Source organism: Phalacrocorax carbo, chromosome 1 (genome assembly GCF_963921805.1).
Source record: "Phalacrocorax carbo chromosome 1, bPhaCar2.1, whole genome shotgun sequence".
Classification (NCBI taxonomy): domain Eukaryota; kingdom Metazoa; phylum Chordata; class Aves; order Suliformes; family Phalacrocoracidae; genus Phalacrocorax; species Phalacrocorax carbo.
The window spans coordinates 132242634-132259185 of NC_087513.1; the positions used below are offsets into that span (position 1 = coordinate 132242634).

Sequence of the window (16552 nt, forward strand, 5' to 3'; positions counted from 1 at the left end):
GTAGTCTGGCATCCATGCCCTAACCATTTATTCTAGTGCCATCTTGTGAGGAAAGCTACAGGGGAAGGACTCTGAGCCCTTCTGCAGTTGTCATGGGAGGAAGGCTGTCTGCAGTAGGGGGCTTGCTCCTTCGCTGGAGAAACTTTCTGTTTCTTGGGTTCAGTGTGGAAACAGGATTTATGTATTTCTTTCAATTTGCATAAACTAGGACACATTTGCAAATTACGGCTGATGTTCATGAGGCACCGTGGCCATTATTAATAAATTCTTTAGAAGATTGTTACCCTTTCTGGAGAAACTGATTCACAGCAATTAGAAGGAAGAGTAGGGAAAATATGGTCAGCTTGTAAAATGAGGGACGGTCAAAAAGCAGCATGTCCCTTCTGGGGAGGCTGACTTAAAGCAGGACTTGGTACCAGGGGAATAGAATGGGAAACAGAAAATTAAGTTTATAAAGAGGAACAGAATCAATAACCTTGGCTGGTAATGAGTCTCTGTGTCGTGGTTTAACACTAGTCGGCAACTAAGCCCCACACAGCCACTCACTTGCTCTCCCCTTGTGGGATGGAGGAGAGAACTGAAAGAGTAAAAGTGAGAAAACTCATGGGTTGAGATGAAGACAGTTTAACAAGTAAAACAAAAGCTGCACGCACAAGCAAAGCGAAAGGAGGGGTTCATTCATGACTTCCCACCGTCAGGCAGGTGTTCGGCCATCTCCAGGAAAGCAGGGCTCCACCACGCATCAGGGTTACTTGGGAAGACAAACGCCATCACTCTGAATGTCCCCCCTGCTCCTCCTTCTTCCCCCACCCTTATATGCTGAGCATGACGCCATATGGTGTGGAATATCCTGTTGGCCAGCTGGGGTCAGCTGTCCCAGCTGTGTCCCCTCCCAGCTCCTTGTGCACGCCCAGCCTTCTTGTTGGTGGCATCGGGTGAGCAGCAGAAAAGGCCTTGACTGTGTGCAAGCCCTGCTCAGCAGTAGCGAAAACATCCCTGATTATCAACACTGTTTTCAGCACAAATCCAAAACACAGCCCCACACTAGCTCCTGTGAAGAAAATGAACTCTATCCCAGCCAAAACCAGCACACTCTGAGTCTCTGACCTGTGCTACATGAGTGAATAGTGTCCTCTGATCTTCCTGCCCTTCCCTGCTGTCCCATTAGATACCTCTGCTTTCATGCTTTCTCCCTTTGGTTTGTAAAATGTTCAAGCTGCCTGGACAGAATTGTCCAGGTATTGGTGACATGGTTCAGCTTTCACATCAGTCTGCACCGTCATTTTTTGATGGAGGAGGTTACCCACACAATGGTTTGTGCTATTTGTGATGTTTTTTAGGCTTTTGTTTTTAATAAAGTAATTATTGGACTCTAAATAAATGCAAGCTAGTTGTTGCCCATGCCACAAGACTTTACATGTATATCATTGGTCTTCATTCAGAAAAGATTTGTCCGTATGGAAGAAACACATCAAATATGCATGAAAACATTTTCAACTTAGGTTCCTGACTTGAGCTACTTGAAGAACATCTAAAAATGGAAGCAGAATGGTGTAAGAAGTATTGATAGTACCAGAAGTTACTCCTAAAAGTAATGTGGAAAATCTAGTCTGTTCTCCTGTGGGAGAGCACTGGGCTTCTGCCAGCATGACTTCTCTTGGAGGAGTGCTCTCTGGGAGAGAATACTCCTCATTTTTCAGTCATGGTTTTGATTAGGAAATCTTAGGATGCTTCAGTCTGAAAAACAGGATGTGTATGTTTAAGCTAATGCAATTATATTTCATAATAGGGAGACGGTAAAAGTATGTATGTTGTAAATTTCTCTGGATCAGCTGATGATTGGTAGCTTACTAATCACAGTAGATCTCTGAATTTCAGTTGAATCTGTACCAATACCAAGCCTTATACCCCAAAAAGCATTTTCAAAGAAAAAAGTTTTAAAACCCTCAAAAAGCTGTGCTTTAATAGTTTAAAATAAAGCTGATTTCTTGAGTTCCAGAAACACTTGATGGAGATATAAACTGAATTTCTAAGAAAGATTTGTCTCATGTTTCAACTTCAGTATGGAGAAAATACTACGGAGAAAGTAACAGTACTGCCATGCAAGCTGGCTTTTTTGTTGTCTGGTTCACAAATTAATACAATATAGTATGTGTAATAATAGCAGCAAAATCTACGTAAGTAAAATCTCATTGATATAAATTGATAGAGAAATATTTAAATTAGTATAATCAAGGCTTTAGGAATAAACAGTTTTATAAACCATGTCTTAGTGTTTCTAAGTAAAATTATTTTTTTTTTCTTGCCCTCTTTGGATTTTGTCAGATAATAGAACTGATTTTTAATTGCTACATCCAAGTTGTTAAGTTTTCTAAACTTTGAAAAAATTATAAAAATGCTAGTAAAATGACATTTTATATTCTGAGCACACATGAACTTTGAAAATTAAAAGAACAAATACAGTTACATAAAAAATTAAAATACCCCCCTGACTTTGGAAATCACATAAATAACTTTCATGCATGATGAGGTATTATAATGACTGATGAATGTAAACCAAACTGAATATAACCTGTAAAGTAAAATTTGTACATTTATCTTCTGTTTTCTATTTAGCTTAATTAGTTTGTGGGATTTTTCTGAATGGGTCTACTTTTTAAAATTTTCCCTGGTTGAGGATTGTATTTTTTAAAAAGTCATGCCTGATTGTAGTATTTATACTTGTATATATTTATAAATTTTATAACTTATAAATGTGTTACAGATGATTCTTCTCTCTTAAAATGAATACCAATAATTGTGTGTTTTCTGGAACTGATAGTGATGTACTATAATGTAGCTTTAAAATAATTTGTAATTGGAAAGTAGAAATCTTCAGGAAGGGGGTTGCAGGCCCAGTAGGCCTTCAGGCTTTGCTCTGAAACACTCCCGAACCTGTTCTGCAACACAGTGCAGGCACAGGGAGTGTCGCTGCAAGAGATGTTGCCTTTTTGGTAAGCCATCATCTCTTGCTTGTTTCCATTCTTTAAAATATCCTGATATATTTTTTGGAGATTTATACTTGCAGTGATAGTCCTACTCAGATTAGCTGTGACTTGCTTTCAGTATAAAGCCGAAGGGGATCTCAGAGATCATTTGATCCAAGCCTCTCAAGTGGATTAGGACCAAATATATATAAATAATCCCCAGGGGATGGCTGGTTTTTAAAAAAAGCATCCAGTAAATAAATTTGTGTGTTCTCGTATTTCACTGTTGTAGCAGAAAATATATTGCAATATCCTGGCTCTGCAAATCAAGCTTTTTCTTGTTCCTTTTTGTAGGAACCATGTTGAACAATTTATTGTCCTCCCATTTAAAATCTACACACTGTGTAAGTTTATCATGTCGTTCCTTACACTGGTTCTCAAAACTAGAGAGAACCCTTTTTTTTGCTTTTATCTTTTTAATGTATGAGTTCAGAGGCTTTTTCCTTGTCTCATAATTGTGTTGGCACTCCCATGAGAATGCCTCTGCAGAGAATGGGTTGTGTGTGTATAGGAAATGGGTTGAGTGTGCCTAAGTATGTCCATAGTAGACATGTTTGTGTATAAACGCTTACTGAATAGTATATAAGGTCAAATGGGAAGGAGAGTGAATAGTATCTTGTGGTTTGCTTAAATATAAATCTTTAATCTCTTCCAAGTTATCTGAGAAGTGCATTGTGTGTTTCCGCCCCTGCCCTTTTTCAATCATTTTAAAGTTGAATGTTTGTGAGGAGGCAGTAGTAATTTATAATATTTTCATGCAACAGAGCATCATCTTAGTGATGCTTCAGTTTCTTTGTAATATTTCTTTAAAAATCGAAGGTCAAAAGAAAGGCATAAATGACATGAAATTTCAGCTTTTTTTTTTAACAGAAAGACCAATACATTCAGAATTTGTCATAAGCTCATTTTCCTGTAGAGTTATTTGAAAAACTTTCTGCCCGGGCTGTCCACAAAAAGTCTGTACATCCTCACTCATATTGCCTTTCCTAGCTGTCAGTCTCAAGAAGCCAGGAGAGGCTAGGCTGGCTTGAGAAGGGAGAGGAAACTTCTCGCTGTGAGTGAGCAGAGGTAGGAAAAGCTCCAGATTTCCTGTGAAATAAACAAGTGGAACCTTTGTTTCCCTGGGATGGCCAGGAGCATGAGTCAGTGTCAGGGCTGGGCTCCCGCTCACTGAGTTGAGCTCATGCAAGGAAGGGGCAGGACTCCAGGGCTCTTCTTGGACACTTCGAGCTGCTGAAAGGCAGCTTGGCTTCACAATGGGAGAGGAGGTATTTCTTTTACAATTAGTTGGGGTTTTTTTTCTGTGGCGGTTTAAAACTGTATTGTAATATATATATTCTGCAGAGCACAGGGTTCTTTGGTTCTTCTGCACCCTTTGTAGATGCTGGATAGATGAAAAGAAAAGAAGGAAAAAGTGTGCTGGGAATCCTGAAGTCCATTTTCACTCTAGAGGACCATAATAGAATGGGGGGTTACTTTTGTCTGAAAGCATATTCTGTCCTGGCTCTGTTTAGCTTAAGTTTTTTTCCTTGCAGACTGTTTGGCCATTAAACTTGCACAGATGTTTTTTATTTCTATATGATTTGGTTTCAATTTTCTTACTCTAAAGAATAATGTAACTTCACAGTTAGGCAAGACTAGTTGCACAGTCTTTAGGATGTGTTGCTCTTTCAAATGTTTGCTTAGTAATCAAAAATTCACCCCCCCTTTTTTTCCTTTCCAAATACGCTAATAAAACTGCACTTCTTTTTGGCAGAAAAAAGAGGAGGATCTTTAGTATTTCTTTTTCTGAGTGAGGTGACATTTGGAGTCTTTTGTACAAATGAGGAAAACTGATATGAATTATTTTTTGAGAAAACTATATTGAGATAATAAAATCTAAATGAAAATTACCCTTTCCTTCAAGAAACAGCAAGGAAAACTGGAGTCAACTGATGCTTGTAAAATTTTATAGAAAGCTGAATGGAGAGACACCAAGTAAACTGTTTAATGATTTGCAGATATTTTGGGGACTTTTAGTAGAAAAATGTAAATTTCTCTCAACTTCAGCTTTTCACAGCTAAAGCCAGTAAGCTGTGTGCAGAAGCTACGAAGTTTTCAGAGTTGCTTTTTCTCTTCAAATGTGCCATGTGTCTTTCTTTTTTTCTGCCTTAAAGAAGAGGAGGAAGGAGGAAAGGAGTGGTGCAAAAGGATCATAGACCAGCCAGGCACTTGATGGGATAAAAAGTCTGTAGGCCAATTTCTGAAGTGCCTTCTTAACTCCTTGTTGCGTGTGTTTCTATAGGAGGTCAGTGGCATTTTGTGTTTCTAAAATAGTTCTCAAATACTGTGGACGTGAGCTTATATTGTTACAGTTAGTTGACTAAGTGCTTTGTAAAAACTTCCCCTGAAAAAACCAAGGAAGGGGAGAGAGGACTCGGCTCCTGTGGAGGAAGCCCTGATGCAACAGTGACTGGTAGCCAAGTACGGGCTGCTGGTGCCTGCTTTCTGCTGGGCGCTGGGCTGTTTGCCACACACTGGCCACCCAAAGAGCAGTAGACCTCCATTTGTACAGCTGACAGTTACTTCTGCAGCAGTCTCTGTACCTAAAGCACTTGCTGAAAAGAGAAGCTGAAACACATGATATTAGTCATTTTTGATTTTGTGTTTTGAGTTTCACAGCTTCATTTAAAGGCAAAGAGATGAAATTCCAGTCAGTTGAAAGAGAGCTGGGTGAAGATGCTAATGCATTTTGCTTTGTGACTTGTTGCTCTGCAGTTTTCCCTGTAAGAGCTTAAAATAAAAATATCTCCCTGATTTGCCTCAGTAACTTCTGTCCTGATTTCAGTGCTGCAAGGGGGAAAAAAAAAACCACTAAAAAATGAAAAGTAAAGATAATCTGAGGAGATAAGAAATATAATGCCAAAATGGAAGATAGATTTGCTGTCAGCACTAAGTCTAGGACTATCTGCATGACAGTATGGGTTTAGACTTTTTTTTAATCATTGAATTTGAGAAATATAATTGAACAGCTACTTGGCAGTTTGTTGTCAGCATCATAAATTTCACAAAAGAGCAAAGAAGTATTGTTGCCACTTTTAAAGCTAAGATACTAGAGAAGAGCCATTCCCTGCTTATTGTTTTCCTAGGGGTTGGGATATTTTTTTTTTTGAGAGAGAGAGATAAAAGTAGCTGCACTACTTTCCTTATTGCTGCAAAGGAAGTGGAGATCTGTGTAGCGGTTGTAAGGTTCATTATTTTTTGCAAAGGAGGGAGGTTTCATAACGACAGTTCCTAAGATGGATGGTACAATCTGGATCGTGCTAGTTATCAGCTGTAATCTAGACAGGCATGGTTGTCCTGGGAGAAGAGGAAGGAATTTCATTCACTCAGTGCAGCCTGCCTAAAGGATTCTTCCTAGAGGAGATAGAAATTAATTGTGAACTGCAACCTGCAAATGGTAAAAATCCTTGTGAGGGGTGCAAGGGGAGGTGATCTTTTATATTTGTGTGAGCCACAGTCAGTAAAAGGGGAAAATGAAAAATAAATAAAGCAGGAAAGAAAGAAGACTTATCTGCTCCAGAAAAATACTTACTTTCTTTACAAAAACACTTTCTAGCATTGCAAATCTGCAGCTTGATGAAGAAAGAAAATGAGCTTGTTCATCCAGCTCATTTTGATGTACACATTTTCAGTACTTTGAGATGAGGCAGTTGGGAGTATGCTGTATGGGCTTCATTCTGCATTTTCTTTTCTTTTTTTTTAAATTTCAATTGCTCAAGTGTTTCTACTCATCAGTGATTCTAATATGTCTCGCTCCACTTGTTTCAGCAGCATGTACCTAATCTAAACTCTTATATTTGCTTTCTCACCATTAACCTTTTAGGAAGGCAGATTTTTAGTTCATTAATGATTTGAAACTGACAGCCTGACACCATCAAATGTCAAGATTCCAAAATTTACAGAAATATAAATGTTATAAAGCATGCAAGTTAAGACACATAGGTTTCTCTCCTGACCAGCACATCAAGAATATAGGTAGAAAAAAGCCTTTCCTCTCCCCTCCCTGCCCATAATTTGAAATTTTAAGAACTTGTTAAAATACCAAGACACAGAGCTTTAGAGGCTGAACTCACCTGTGGGTAGAACAGGCTTAACTGTGGAAAATAGTGATGTAAAAAGCAAAATGTGCACTCTTCTGCTCTCCAGACTACCCGGAGTTTTAATGAAAATGACTTTTCACTGTTCATGTTCATTCATGGTTTTCTTCCTACTTCCTTTTGCATCTGAGAAGTTTAAACAAAGATTTTGCATTGCATATTTTACCTACTTATTTCTTTGACCATTATTTGAGATAGCACATATTTCTCTGGTGACTTACATAACACTAATGAAGACACTCTTCATCTGTGGTTTGTAGACTGCTGGTGGTCTGCAAAACACCTGGTGGTTTTAGTGCATGGATAGCTGGATGGGACATTTTGGTGCTGGCTCAGGTCATTTCTAATGGAGCTCAGCAGCTAGAAGCAAGAACAAAAGTAATTTTCCATTTAAGCAGTTCTGAAATAGCTGAAGAGATGTTTTAGAGTTGTAAATGGGAAGTTAAGAATCTGTGAAACAGTCTCTCTAATTAGATGTCTTCCCCACTATGAAGGTTTGAGACTCTCCTTTTAAGGCAAAAATACAAATTACATGAATGTGGAGGATATAAACAGTTACAGCTCAGCATAAACAATTTCATTGCTGAGGGACCAGTGTGTATTCACACACTGAAACATTGTGCGTCTGAAGACATCTTAAATCTATAGCACTTTCTCAGAGAAAGTCAGAGACATTTAAAGCCTTTTCAGACTGCTTCACAGAGCCAAATTTATTCAGGAGGTTGGTAAGTTGTTAGGAACGCTTCACTGGTAGTGTTGTGGTAGATGTAGTCCATCTTACAGGTCAGGAGAAGTTTGAGATGGCTAAACAGGAAATGCAAATGGCTATTTCTGTCTTGTGGATTTGTCTTTTTCATTACAGTAGCTGACTATCAATTCACTGTTTGCTTTTCATAAGCTTTTAGACTCATAGTGGGTTCCTCTGCTTTTATGGTAACCACAAAAGATGGCCCAGGAAAGCAGATGTATATGCCATAAAGCATTTTCTCTGTTGAAAATTTCTGTAGTGGCTTACAAACCAGAGGATTTAAAATAACCTGAAAGAGTTACTGGTTTATAATTTTGAAGACTCTTCTAATTATTTTCTCCATATATCTTTGTTCTCCCTATGGTTTTGTTTTCTTTTTTAACTGAAAGACTTTGTTTGATAATGTTTGGGGGAAGAGAGGAGTTGGAGTAATCCGTTGAAGTTTCCCTTGCATTATCCCTTTGGTTTTATGTCACCTTGATTTATTTAGGTTTACTTTCCAAAGTGTACTGTATTGAATAGTTCATTTCTATATGTTAAAGAATTAGATCTCCAGGCAATTGGAAGTTCGTGAGACATCTGTAGTTCAGATCAGAATTGTGCCTGGCCTGGTATTGTACCTCCAAACATAGGTCAATACTGGAAGCCTAGGGAAGAGTGTGAGCACAGGGTAAACATACAGAGAAATTCCTGCAGTGGGTCTTCGCATTTTCTGGTAATTTTGAACTTTATGTTTAATAACCCTAATGGATTTTTTTTTATCTTGTGAAATCGGTAGTCATACCTTCATTGCATGTAATATGTTAGCATCTGTAACTTCTGTGAAAGAGTTCCACTCAGCTGGATCTCATGCTGTGGGAAGGAGTTACCTCCCTTTGTTTGTTTTGAATGTGCTACCTGCTAATTTAATCTGTTAGCCCTTAATTTCTATTACTGGAAGAGATGATGAGTGAGTCCTTCCTAACTACCTACTCATTGCCCCTCCTGATTTTTATAAACGTGTTAAATCACCTGTGTGCATCTTTTATTGCAGGATGAGGAATCTGTTCCATAGGTTTGATCATTCTTGGTGACTTTGTCTTTTCCAGTTCCTTTAAGGACTGAGGTGGGTTATGTGTGAGGGGGAAAGGAGGTGGGAAGAGCACACAATGATCTAGGTGTTGGATAGATTTATACAGGATTTTGATAGTGCTTTCCATTGCTCTTTATTCCTTTCCAAAGTATTAACAGCTATGGGTTTCAAAGCCCATAATTTCTGTCTAAAGATACTTTTTTTTTTTTCTTCCGAATGTACAATTTTACTTCTCTCTGAACTGAATTTCTGTCTTTCCTGGATCATCTGTGAACACGTGGAAAACAAGAGCCTTGATCTATCTAGATCCCTGAGGGACTTCACTGGTCAACATGATGAAATCCTGCCTTTTGTTTCCTGTCTTTTAATCAGCTACTTGTCCAAGTTAATCTTTTTAAAAAAGGATGAACAGTAAACTCATTTACCTCCAGCAACAGAAGCGAAGCCTGCAGATCTGTACACATCTAGCTCATAGATGATGTTTAAGTGAAATGAACTCCATCTTGAATAACTACTTCAGAATGACAACATATTGCTGTTTTACATCTCCGTGACAAAACCAGCTGAATGCCGTTGTACTAGGAAGTATAACCAGATCACATGTAAAATGTAATAGACTCAGATGTAGTTTAACACAGCAGAAGCGAGGGTCTGTATGAAACCCTAAATTTTAAGATTCCCTAGCTTTTGACTGGCTAAGTAAGAAGTCATGCTTAATGATTATTAAAATAATAAGTAATTGTGAATAGTATATTAACCAGATCAAATCTGATTAATATGAGATAAGTTTAATTGCGGCACCCAGTGCTTTCTGCTAAAAATATACACAGAAAATCTACCAAAGAACTTACTACTCTGATGTTTGTTTCTTACTCCTTATTCCTTTTTCTTTTAAAGAACTTTTCTCAGAAAAAAATAGCCATTTAATTGTTATCAAATAAAATGTGAAGCAGTAACAAACTCTGAGCCATCAAGGGATTTGGACATACATTGATTAAATCACCCTGGTCTTCCTTTCTCCCTGCCCTTTCTGCTGTATGTAATCCTTCACAGTCGTATGCCAAATGTAGTATAGGCTAGCCATTTTGTCTTTATTTTGCCTTGAACATTCAGAACCACATTTTATAGGTCTTTTCTGTATGTGATTTCCAAATACTTTTTGACCTAATTAAGTAAAGCACCAGTAACTTCTTTCATTAAATATTTCAGAAGTTACACTTATTTTGAAAAATAAAACCGTTTTTAATCAAAGCAACTGTGACTATTCCTTAAGTATTCAAAGCATTTGTTCTTAGGCTTGACGTAGTTTAAGCAGTTTAACTGAAGAGGTAATTTTGCTTCTTTTTTCAACTGTAAAAAAGAAGCACATCCAAAGAATAAGCATCTCCGATGAATGAGAAAACAAAGTCCCAGCAAAACCATGTTTAGTTCTAAAATGTCCCTTGTTTGGGGACCTCTGCTGTTCCCTTTGCTTTGTTTACTTTCCTGCTTGCTTGTCTGCTTGGATTCCAGTGCCATGACAGTGTATGACAGATACAGCACTTGAAGATGCTCTGACATTCAGTACCCTATTTCTAGGGCACCAAGTGAACTGAGTGTGCTGTAATGCAATCACAACCTGTTTACCACTCTCTGGAATGAGAACTGGAGTATTGTAGTAGGCTTTAGACTGACATGCTATTTTTGTCCCCATTTTTTTCTTTTGCCCTCAAGAAGTAACTTCTCTATTTGGTAAGAATGTATCAGTTTCTGTGTGAACACTAGAGAACATTTTTCCCCAAGATACCTTTAGTTGTTCTGCATATGCATCCTAATTCCAAAAGCCTTTAACGTTCAGGCAGGTTATACTTGTTGACTATTTGAATGTTGCTTTCCTCTAAAGCAGTGCTGGTGTAATAACCAGTTCCCAGAGGACTGCTGTTCGTGAACAGTTACAGGGCCTTCATCTTTTCACTGACTTCAGACGACTTGTCTGCTTTGTCCAAACTTGTTAATAGTGGTAAGAGTCGTGCTGATGGCTGAAATGATGCTAATTTTCTAGGAGATCCAATGGGATGAAGGCATTTTGCTCTTCCACTTTGTAAGACCAGGATTTAACTTGGAGGGACATCTTGTATTTAGAGATTTGTTGATTTTGTCTAGACAGAGAGAATTAAGGTGTCAGAGGTTCATATGCCTTTTGCATCACCTAAATACAGGGTTTTGCAACCTTGCTGTAGAAGAGTAAGACCTTTCACAAGTAAAATCTTTTTTGAAAGAAAAAAGGTTTTATTTCTTTACAAAGATATGCTGTAATTCAGAAGGTGTGTGTTCATCCAAGTCGGAAAAACTGCACTTAAGTCTGCCGGAATATGGACTACATGTGAAAATGCATTGTTTTCAGATTGTCCAGTAGAAGGTAATACAGCTTGACTATGTGCAAAGAAACTATAATAGGAAATTTAAAAATACCTTAATTGCTTTGTTGCCTGCATCTGTGAAATATTTGCCAAACACCCACTAAAGAAGTTCTGTGGTTTGTGCCACATCTGATCCTGTGATCAGGGCACCCATTCTTTATGGAAATATCATTTGGTATGTAGAGCCAAGTACTTGAGTGTCATTCGTATTTAGTCTTTTGAATGATGTAAAGGCCAGTACTACTGCACCCTTTCCTTGGGTTGTCCTGAGCGTGGTCAAAATGTGATATGCTGGCCCCAGGTATTATTCAAGCACACTGTGAGATGCTCGCCATGCTTTTCTGGTGAGCTTAATCTGGTATAAATGAGCGCCACAACTGAGAGTTGCACCGTACCCCTGTGACCATAAATTTGCCTGCCACAGTTCTACCCAAATGTTTATGCAGCTGTTTAGTGAATCAGATAACATTAAAACTCTCTTCCTTCCCCTCTGCTATACTTTTTAATGTGGATCAATTCCCTTCTCTCCCCTTGAAGGCATGTTAATGTCACGGCAGAGGGGAGGAGTGGTGGCAGGAATCTGTGGCCAAGGGTGGCTCCCTGGGGACATGGCCACCTTTGGTGGGTGGACTTGGGCAGCAGCCAGGCTGTTCCCTCTCTCTTTCTCACAGCAAGTGAATTGTGGGACACCAGTTGTGGGACATCTTCTCTCTCTGCTTATACTCAGAGTAAAGTAGGAGCAGGAGAATAAAAATTATTTTGCTTGCCAGTGCTTGCAACAGTCTGGTTGTGACTGAGGACTTGATGAACACTTGTTTCCTGTCCCATTCATTAATCTAACCTAGTTTTACGGAAATTACCTTGTGTTGTGGCTGGAATGACCTCATAGATGATGTCAGTAGAAACGTGTGCAACTTGTGCAACTGGGGCTCTCTGTATTAGCTGGGTGTGCATTGGGCAGAGGTACCTATCTAGTTGGTATTAAAAAATATTAATAATTATAGTTCAGGAGCATATGGGTGGTGTTTCTACCAAAGCACAGCTGGGTAGAAAGTAGGTACAGAGGAAGAAGCTATTATAGATGACTGAATTATGCAGGTAGGTGCTTAATCACACTTTCCCTAAAGAATTTTTGTTTTCTCTGTAAAAGTTTTGTAAAATTCCCATTACCCTCTTTGAAGTGCCTTGTGGTGACCCTTTAGGAAGACTTGTTAACTCTGTCCTTTTGGGAAACCCCAGGCCTGCAATACTTGATCATGCTGTCACAGAATGTACTTTATGTGAAGTCGGATGTTGGTATAGTAGGAAAAACTGAAATTCTGGACATTTCTCTTATTTTGCCTCTGATAGAGTAAGGGCATTTTGTTATCTGAGAGCCTTTGGAGTTTTTATATTTTGGTTCTTTCAAGTTTTTTTTTTTGATTTAAGGTAGTCCAGGTAGGATGGATAAAGGACTTGATTATGTTCCTTAAGCCCTTGAAGCATATTAGAAAAAAAAGAAATTAATTTGGCTCCTCCCTCACAGCACTAGTGTTACACATAGTCAGTGAGAAGTTTCTTTATGCTTCTATTCGTCCAGAGCTGGAAGAATCTAGTGACCATTTCTACTTCTTTGTGAAAAAATGTTCTCAGTTATAAAATGGAATTTCAAAAATACGTTAAAGAATACAGCTTTTATATTGTCACTAATAGGGCCTTGGATCTGCACGTAAACCTAAAGATAAAAAAATTCTCATGCATTTAAACAACATTCAGGAGTAGTAGTTGAATGTTAAAAGGAAGTATTGTGGTCAAAGGAATACAGCATGTTTTCTCCCTGACCTAATAACTGAGGTTTTCTGAAATTCTAAAAGTTCTCAAGATACATAGCTGTCTCTTCCTCCCCTGTATAAAACATCATTGCATATTGTTATATTTTCACTATTCAAACTGACAAACAATGTTACCCTTACAAATGTTAGTGCTTCCAGGTCATACAGCCCGTTTTTATGAATTCTTCAATGTCTGATGTATTCCTTAAGAGTGTCTCCATGGAGTTACATTTCAAGTAGCAGTTCCACAATATTTTATCTAGGGTAAAGGCCTCGATACACTTTCCAGAATAAATACTGATCCTGAGCTAGTCTTTTTTTCCTTATTCATGGGTAAATAAGCTGTTGCGTGGAGAAGCCTATATTTGTTAAAGGAGAGTCAAAATAGTATAAAAAAAACTTCTGTATGGACCTAGCTGGTGCACAAGTGACAATTCGAGTTTTCAGATTAAATGTGCTAGAGACATAGGTCCTGAATAACAAAAGTAAACAGACAAGACAACTTTCAACAATAACAGAAAACCCTGAAATACAATTTTAAAATATCTTGACGGAGGGAACTTGGTCACAGGTCTACTTTTCTTCCTCTCGTCAGGGTTGAAGAGTTGTAGGGAAGGGCCCTAGTGCCCTCAAGTGAGAAAAACTCACTAGTATACTGCCCATTACGTGCTCTGATTCTCTTGTGTTGTTCTCTGCTGTTACAGGGATTGCAATTGAGCCAAAATACATAAATGAAAGGAAATGAGACTGTTTAGATTGTACCGTGACCTCATTCACATGACTCTGTGCCACCTCAACCACTTTTGTAATCACTGTTAACTCAGTATCAGACGAAACTGGCCTGCAGTGATAGGGGTTTGCAGTGTACTGAACCGCCATCAAGGCCTCTTCTGCTAACAGAACCCGTTACTTAATGCTAGTCTGTCTTTCCACTGGCTTCATAAATTCAAGCATCAAGACTGGCAGGTTACTGCTAAATCTGTCTCATCCCTCTGAATATCTGTATACCAAATCATGGTCATTATTCATGTTTTTATCAGCTGTTTCTGCAGCAAGAGAGCACTTCATCCCCTTTCATCTTTAGGATTCACTTGTCAGGTGATTAGGGGGATTTGTGTCTGACAGCTAAATAATCTAATTATACTCGCCTTGCAGAAATAGTGGGATCAAGATTCTGCCTGTTTTATTGATATGTTCTGTTGTTGTGTGGAGCCAATCTAGGCTTGGAATTAGGAATATGAACTCTGTTTCCACCACGTGTTTCTTGTGTGACAAGACTAAGCAGGTCAGAGTGATATCTGCAGAGTGACGTAAGTGGAACAAGGCTGATTGCCACCATATAGAAATGAGATTTATGGTAATCAGCGTACCGGAGGAGGGTAGAGGGAAACTGAAACGGTGCTCTTCAGGAGTGTCTCTGAACCACCAGGCTAGAGATACAAGGGCAGAGGAGGATGTGCTACCCTTTCTGCTGGTGCTGAACGCATTCTGCAGCCAAGAATTCAAGATACACAGGGCCAGAGAGAAAATGCAGAGTTTCATTTGTCTTTGCAGCCTGGCGATTAGGACACTGCTGGGAGGGCATCATTATGGTTGTTCTGGTTCATGCTGCATGTTACTTCTTATTGCAAACATTATTGACAAAATGATATAGGTAAACGGAGAGAGTGTGTGCTGGGAGATGTCAGGGGATGCTGGCAGGGTTTTGAGAATCCTGCTTTTGGACTTGGAGAGTCTAAATTCTCAAACTCCTTGAAGTTCTAAATCTTGTTTTGTGCCTGTGTCCCAAAGGGGTGAGATTTGCTTGCTTCTTGGGAATGTTGAGCCTGATAGGTAGGAATGAAGCATGTAAAAGACTAAGTATTGTGAAAGCTGGAATTGTACTTTGTAGCATAGACCAATGTGTCTAGAGGGCTTTGAGGACATTTTTTCTGAATTCTTATGTAAAGGAACAACAGAGGAGGAGAAAAAAATATGTTGAAATCTTCAGTTCAAACCAACTTTGCTCCCATGTTTCCTTTTACAGAAGTGAAAGAGATTTTGATAAATTATGCTGGGTCTTGAACTGGACAGGAGACCAAAATACCCTATAGTAACTGGTCCCTGAGAAGAAAAGTCTCTGTCTTGGAGATGTGTGTCAGATCAGCAGGAATTCAAGTTGGGCTTGCTTGGTTCTTGTAGCCACTAGTAAATTTGGTAGACATTTGACCTGTATGAGACTATGAGTGATACAGAACAGTTGGAGTGTCAGAAGGGAAGCTTCTGGCTTATATGGAAGGAGATGTGTCTGCCTCTCATTTTTTTTCTCTTGCCAGAAAAATTTGTAACTGTGATAATATTACTTGATCTGGGACTCCCAGCACACAGATCTTAACTATACTTGAGGTTTTATCCTGTTACAGCAGAGCCATCAAACTTAAGAGATCATAGAGGATTCACACTCTATGATCACTTTCGTCTTAGAGTGAGGAAAGTTTATCTTGCATGTTTCCTAATGAACAAATGAGTACACTATTAAGTTTCATGGAGATGTTTTCAGAAAGTGGTAACAAATGTTTTCCATGCAAATGCGTGGATCAGTATAGACCAGTCATAAACAGAAATAAATCATAATTTTAAAAAATCTCCTTTAGTACCATTTTACAGGAAGAGTAAAGCATCTTGGCAGCGCAGGTCCACCTGAAACCAGATTTGCACGGCTTAGCCTTTTTTTTTTTCTTTTTTTCTCCTTTTTTCCTGTCAGTGGTGCTTGTATCACCCCTATAAATCCCTGGATGCAGTCCCCTTACAGTTAAAGAACACCATTTCCACTTGCCTTCTCCTCTCCGTGTCTTACAACAAATTCAGGTGTCCCTCCTCACTAGAGTGGGTTCTGCACAACCCTTGTTTAAATTATTTGAATTACCACTTTCTATATCCTCCTAGTAGGTATAAACATTCCTTCCTCTCCTCATCACAGGATTCTGGCACAACTTTGCTTGTTCAGCAATAAATGATCTTTGGATCTTGTAGGTCACTGTGATCTTTCAGCACATTCCATGTGCTGCACCCAGTTTTGCCTTCTCTCCTGAGCAAATTGCAACTCGTGCAAAGACTGCTTTCCAACCTGTCTCCTACCTCCCAATAAAAAAGCAGCCTTGTCTGGCTGGTGTTCTCTTTTCTGTTCCCAAGGAGTCTGTGGTTCCTCGTGCTGATTTATCACCTGCATAGGCATTCTTTCTGAATGAGCAGATGAATGAATGTTTTCAAGTATTGCACTTGCATCTGCTTCTATAAATAAGGAAATCGCATCACAGCATGCACTTTTCACTGGGACACACAAGTTTCTTCCTCTTTGCCCATGATTCTTTCACTGTG

The 16552-nt window shown here is 38.8% G+C and overlaps 1 protein-coding gene across 4 annotated transcripts in view; it reads left to right on the forward strand.

Annotated features, from left to right (window-relative positions):
• SH3KBP1 (SH3 domain containing kinase binding protein 1) overlaps positions 1–16552 on the forward strand; it is a 231831-nt gene that overhangs the window by 150243 nt on the left and 65036 nt on the right. Inside the window, exon 1 of one of the 4 annotated variants that reach the window (XM_064474568.1) lies at positions 4268–4294. The exons of the other annotated variants lie outside the window; for them this stretch is intronic. Within the exon in view, the coding sequence (XP_064330638.1) occupies positions 4283–4294 (12 nt within the window). The 5' untranslated portion in view covers positions 4268–4282. Of the gene's footprint in view, positions 1–4267; positions 4295–16552 lie in introns of those variants that run through there. 4 annotated transcript variants of the gene reach the window in all.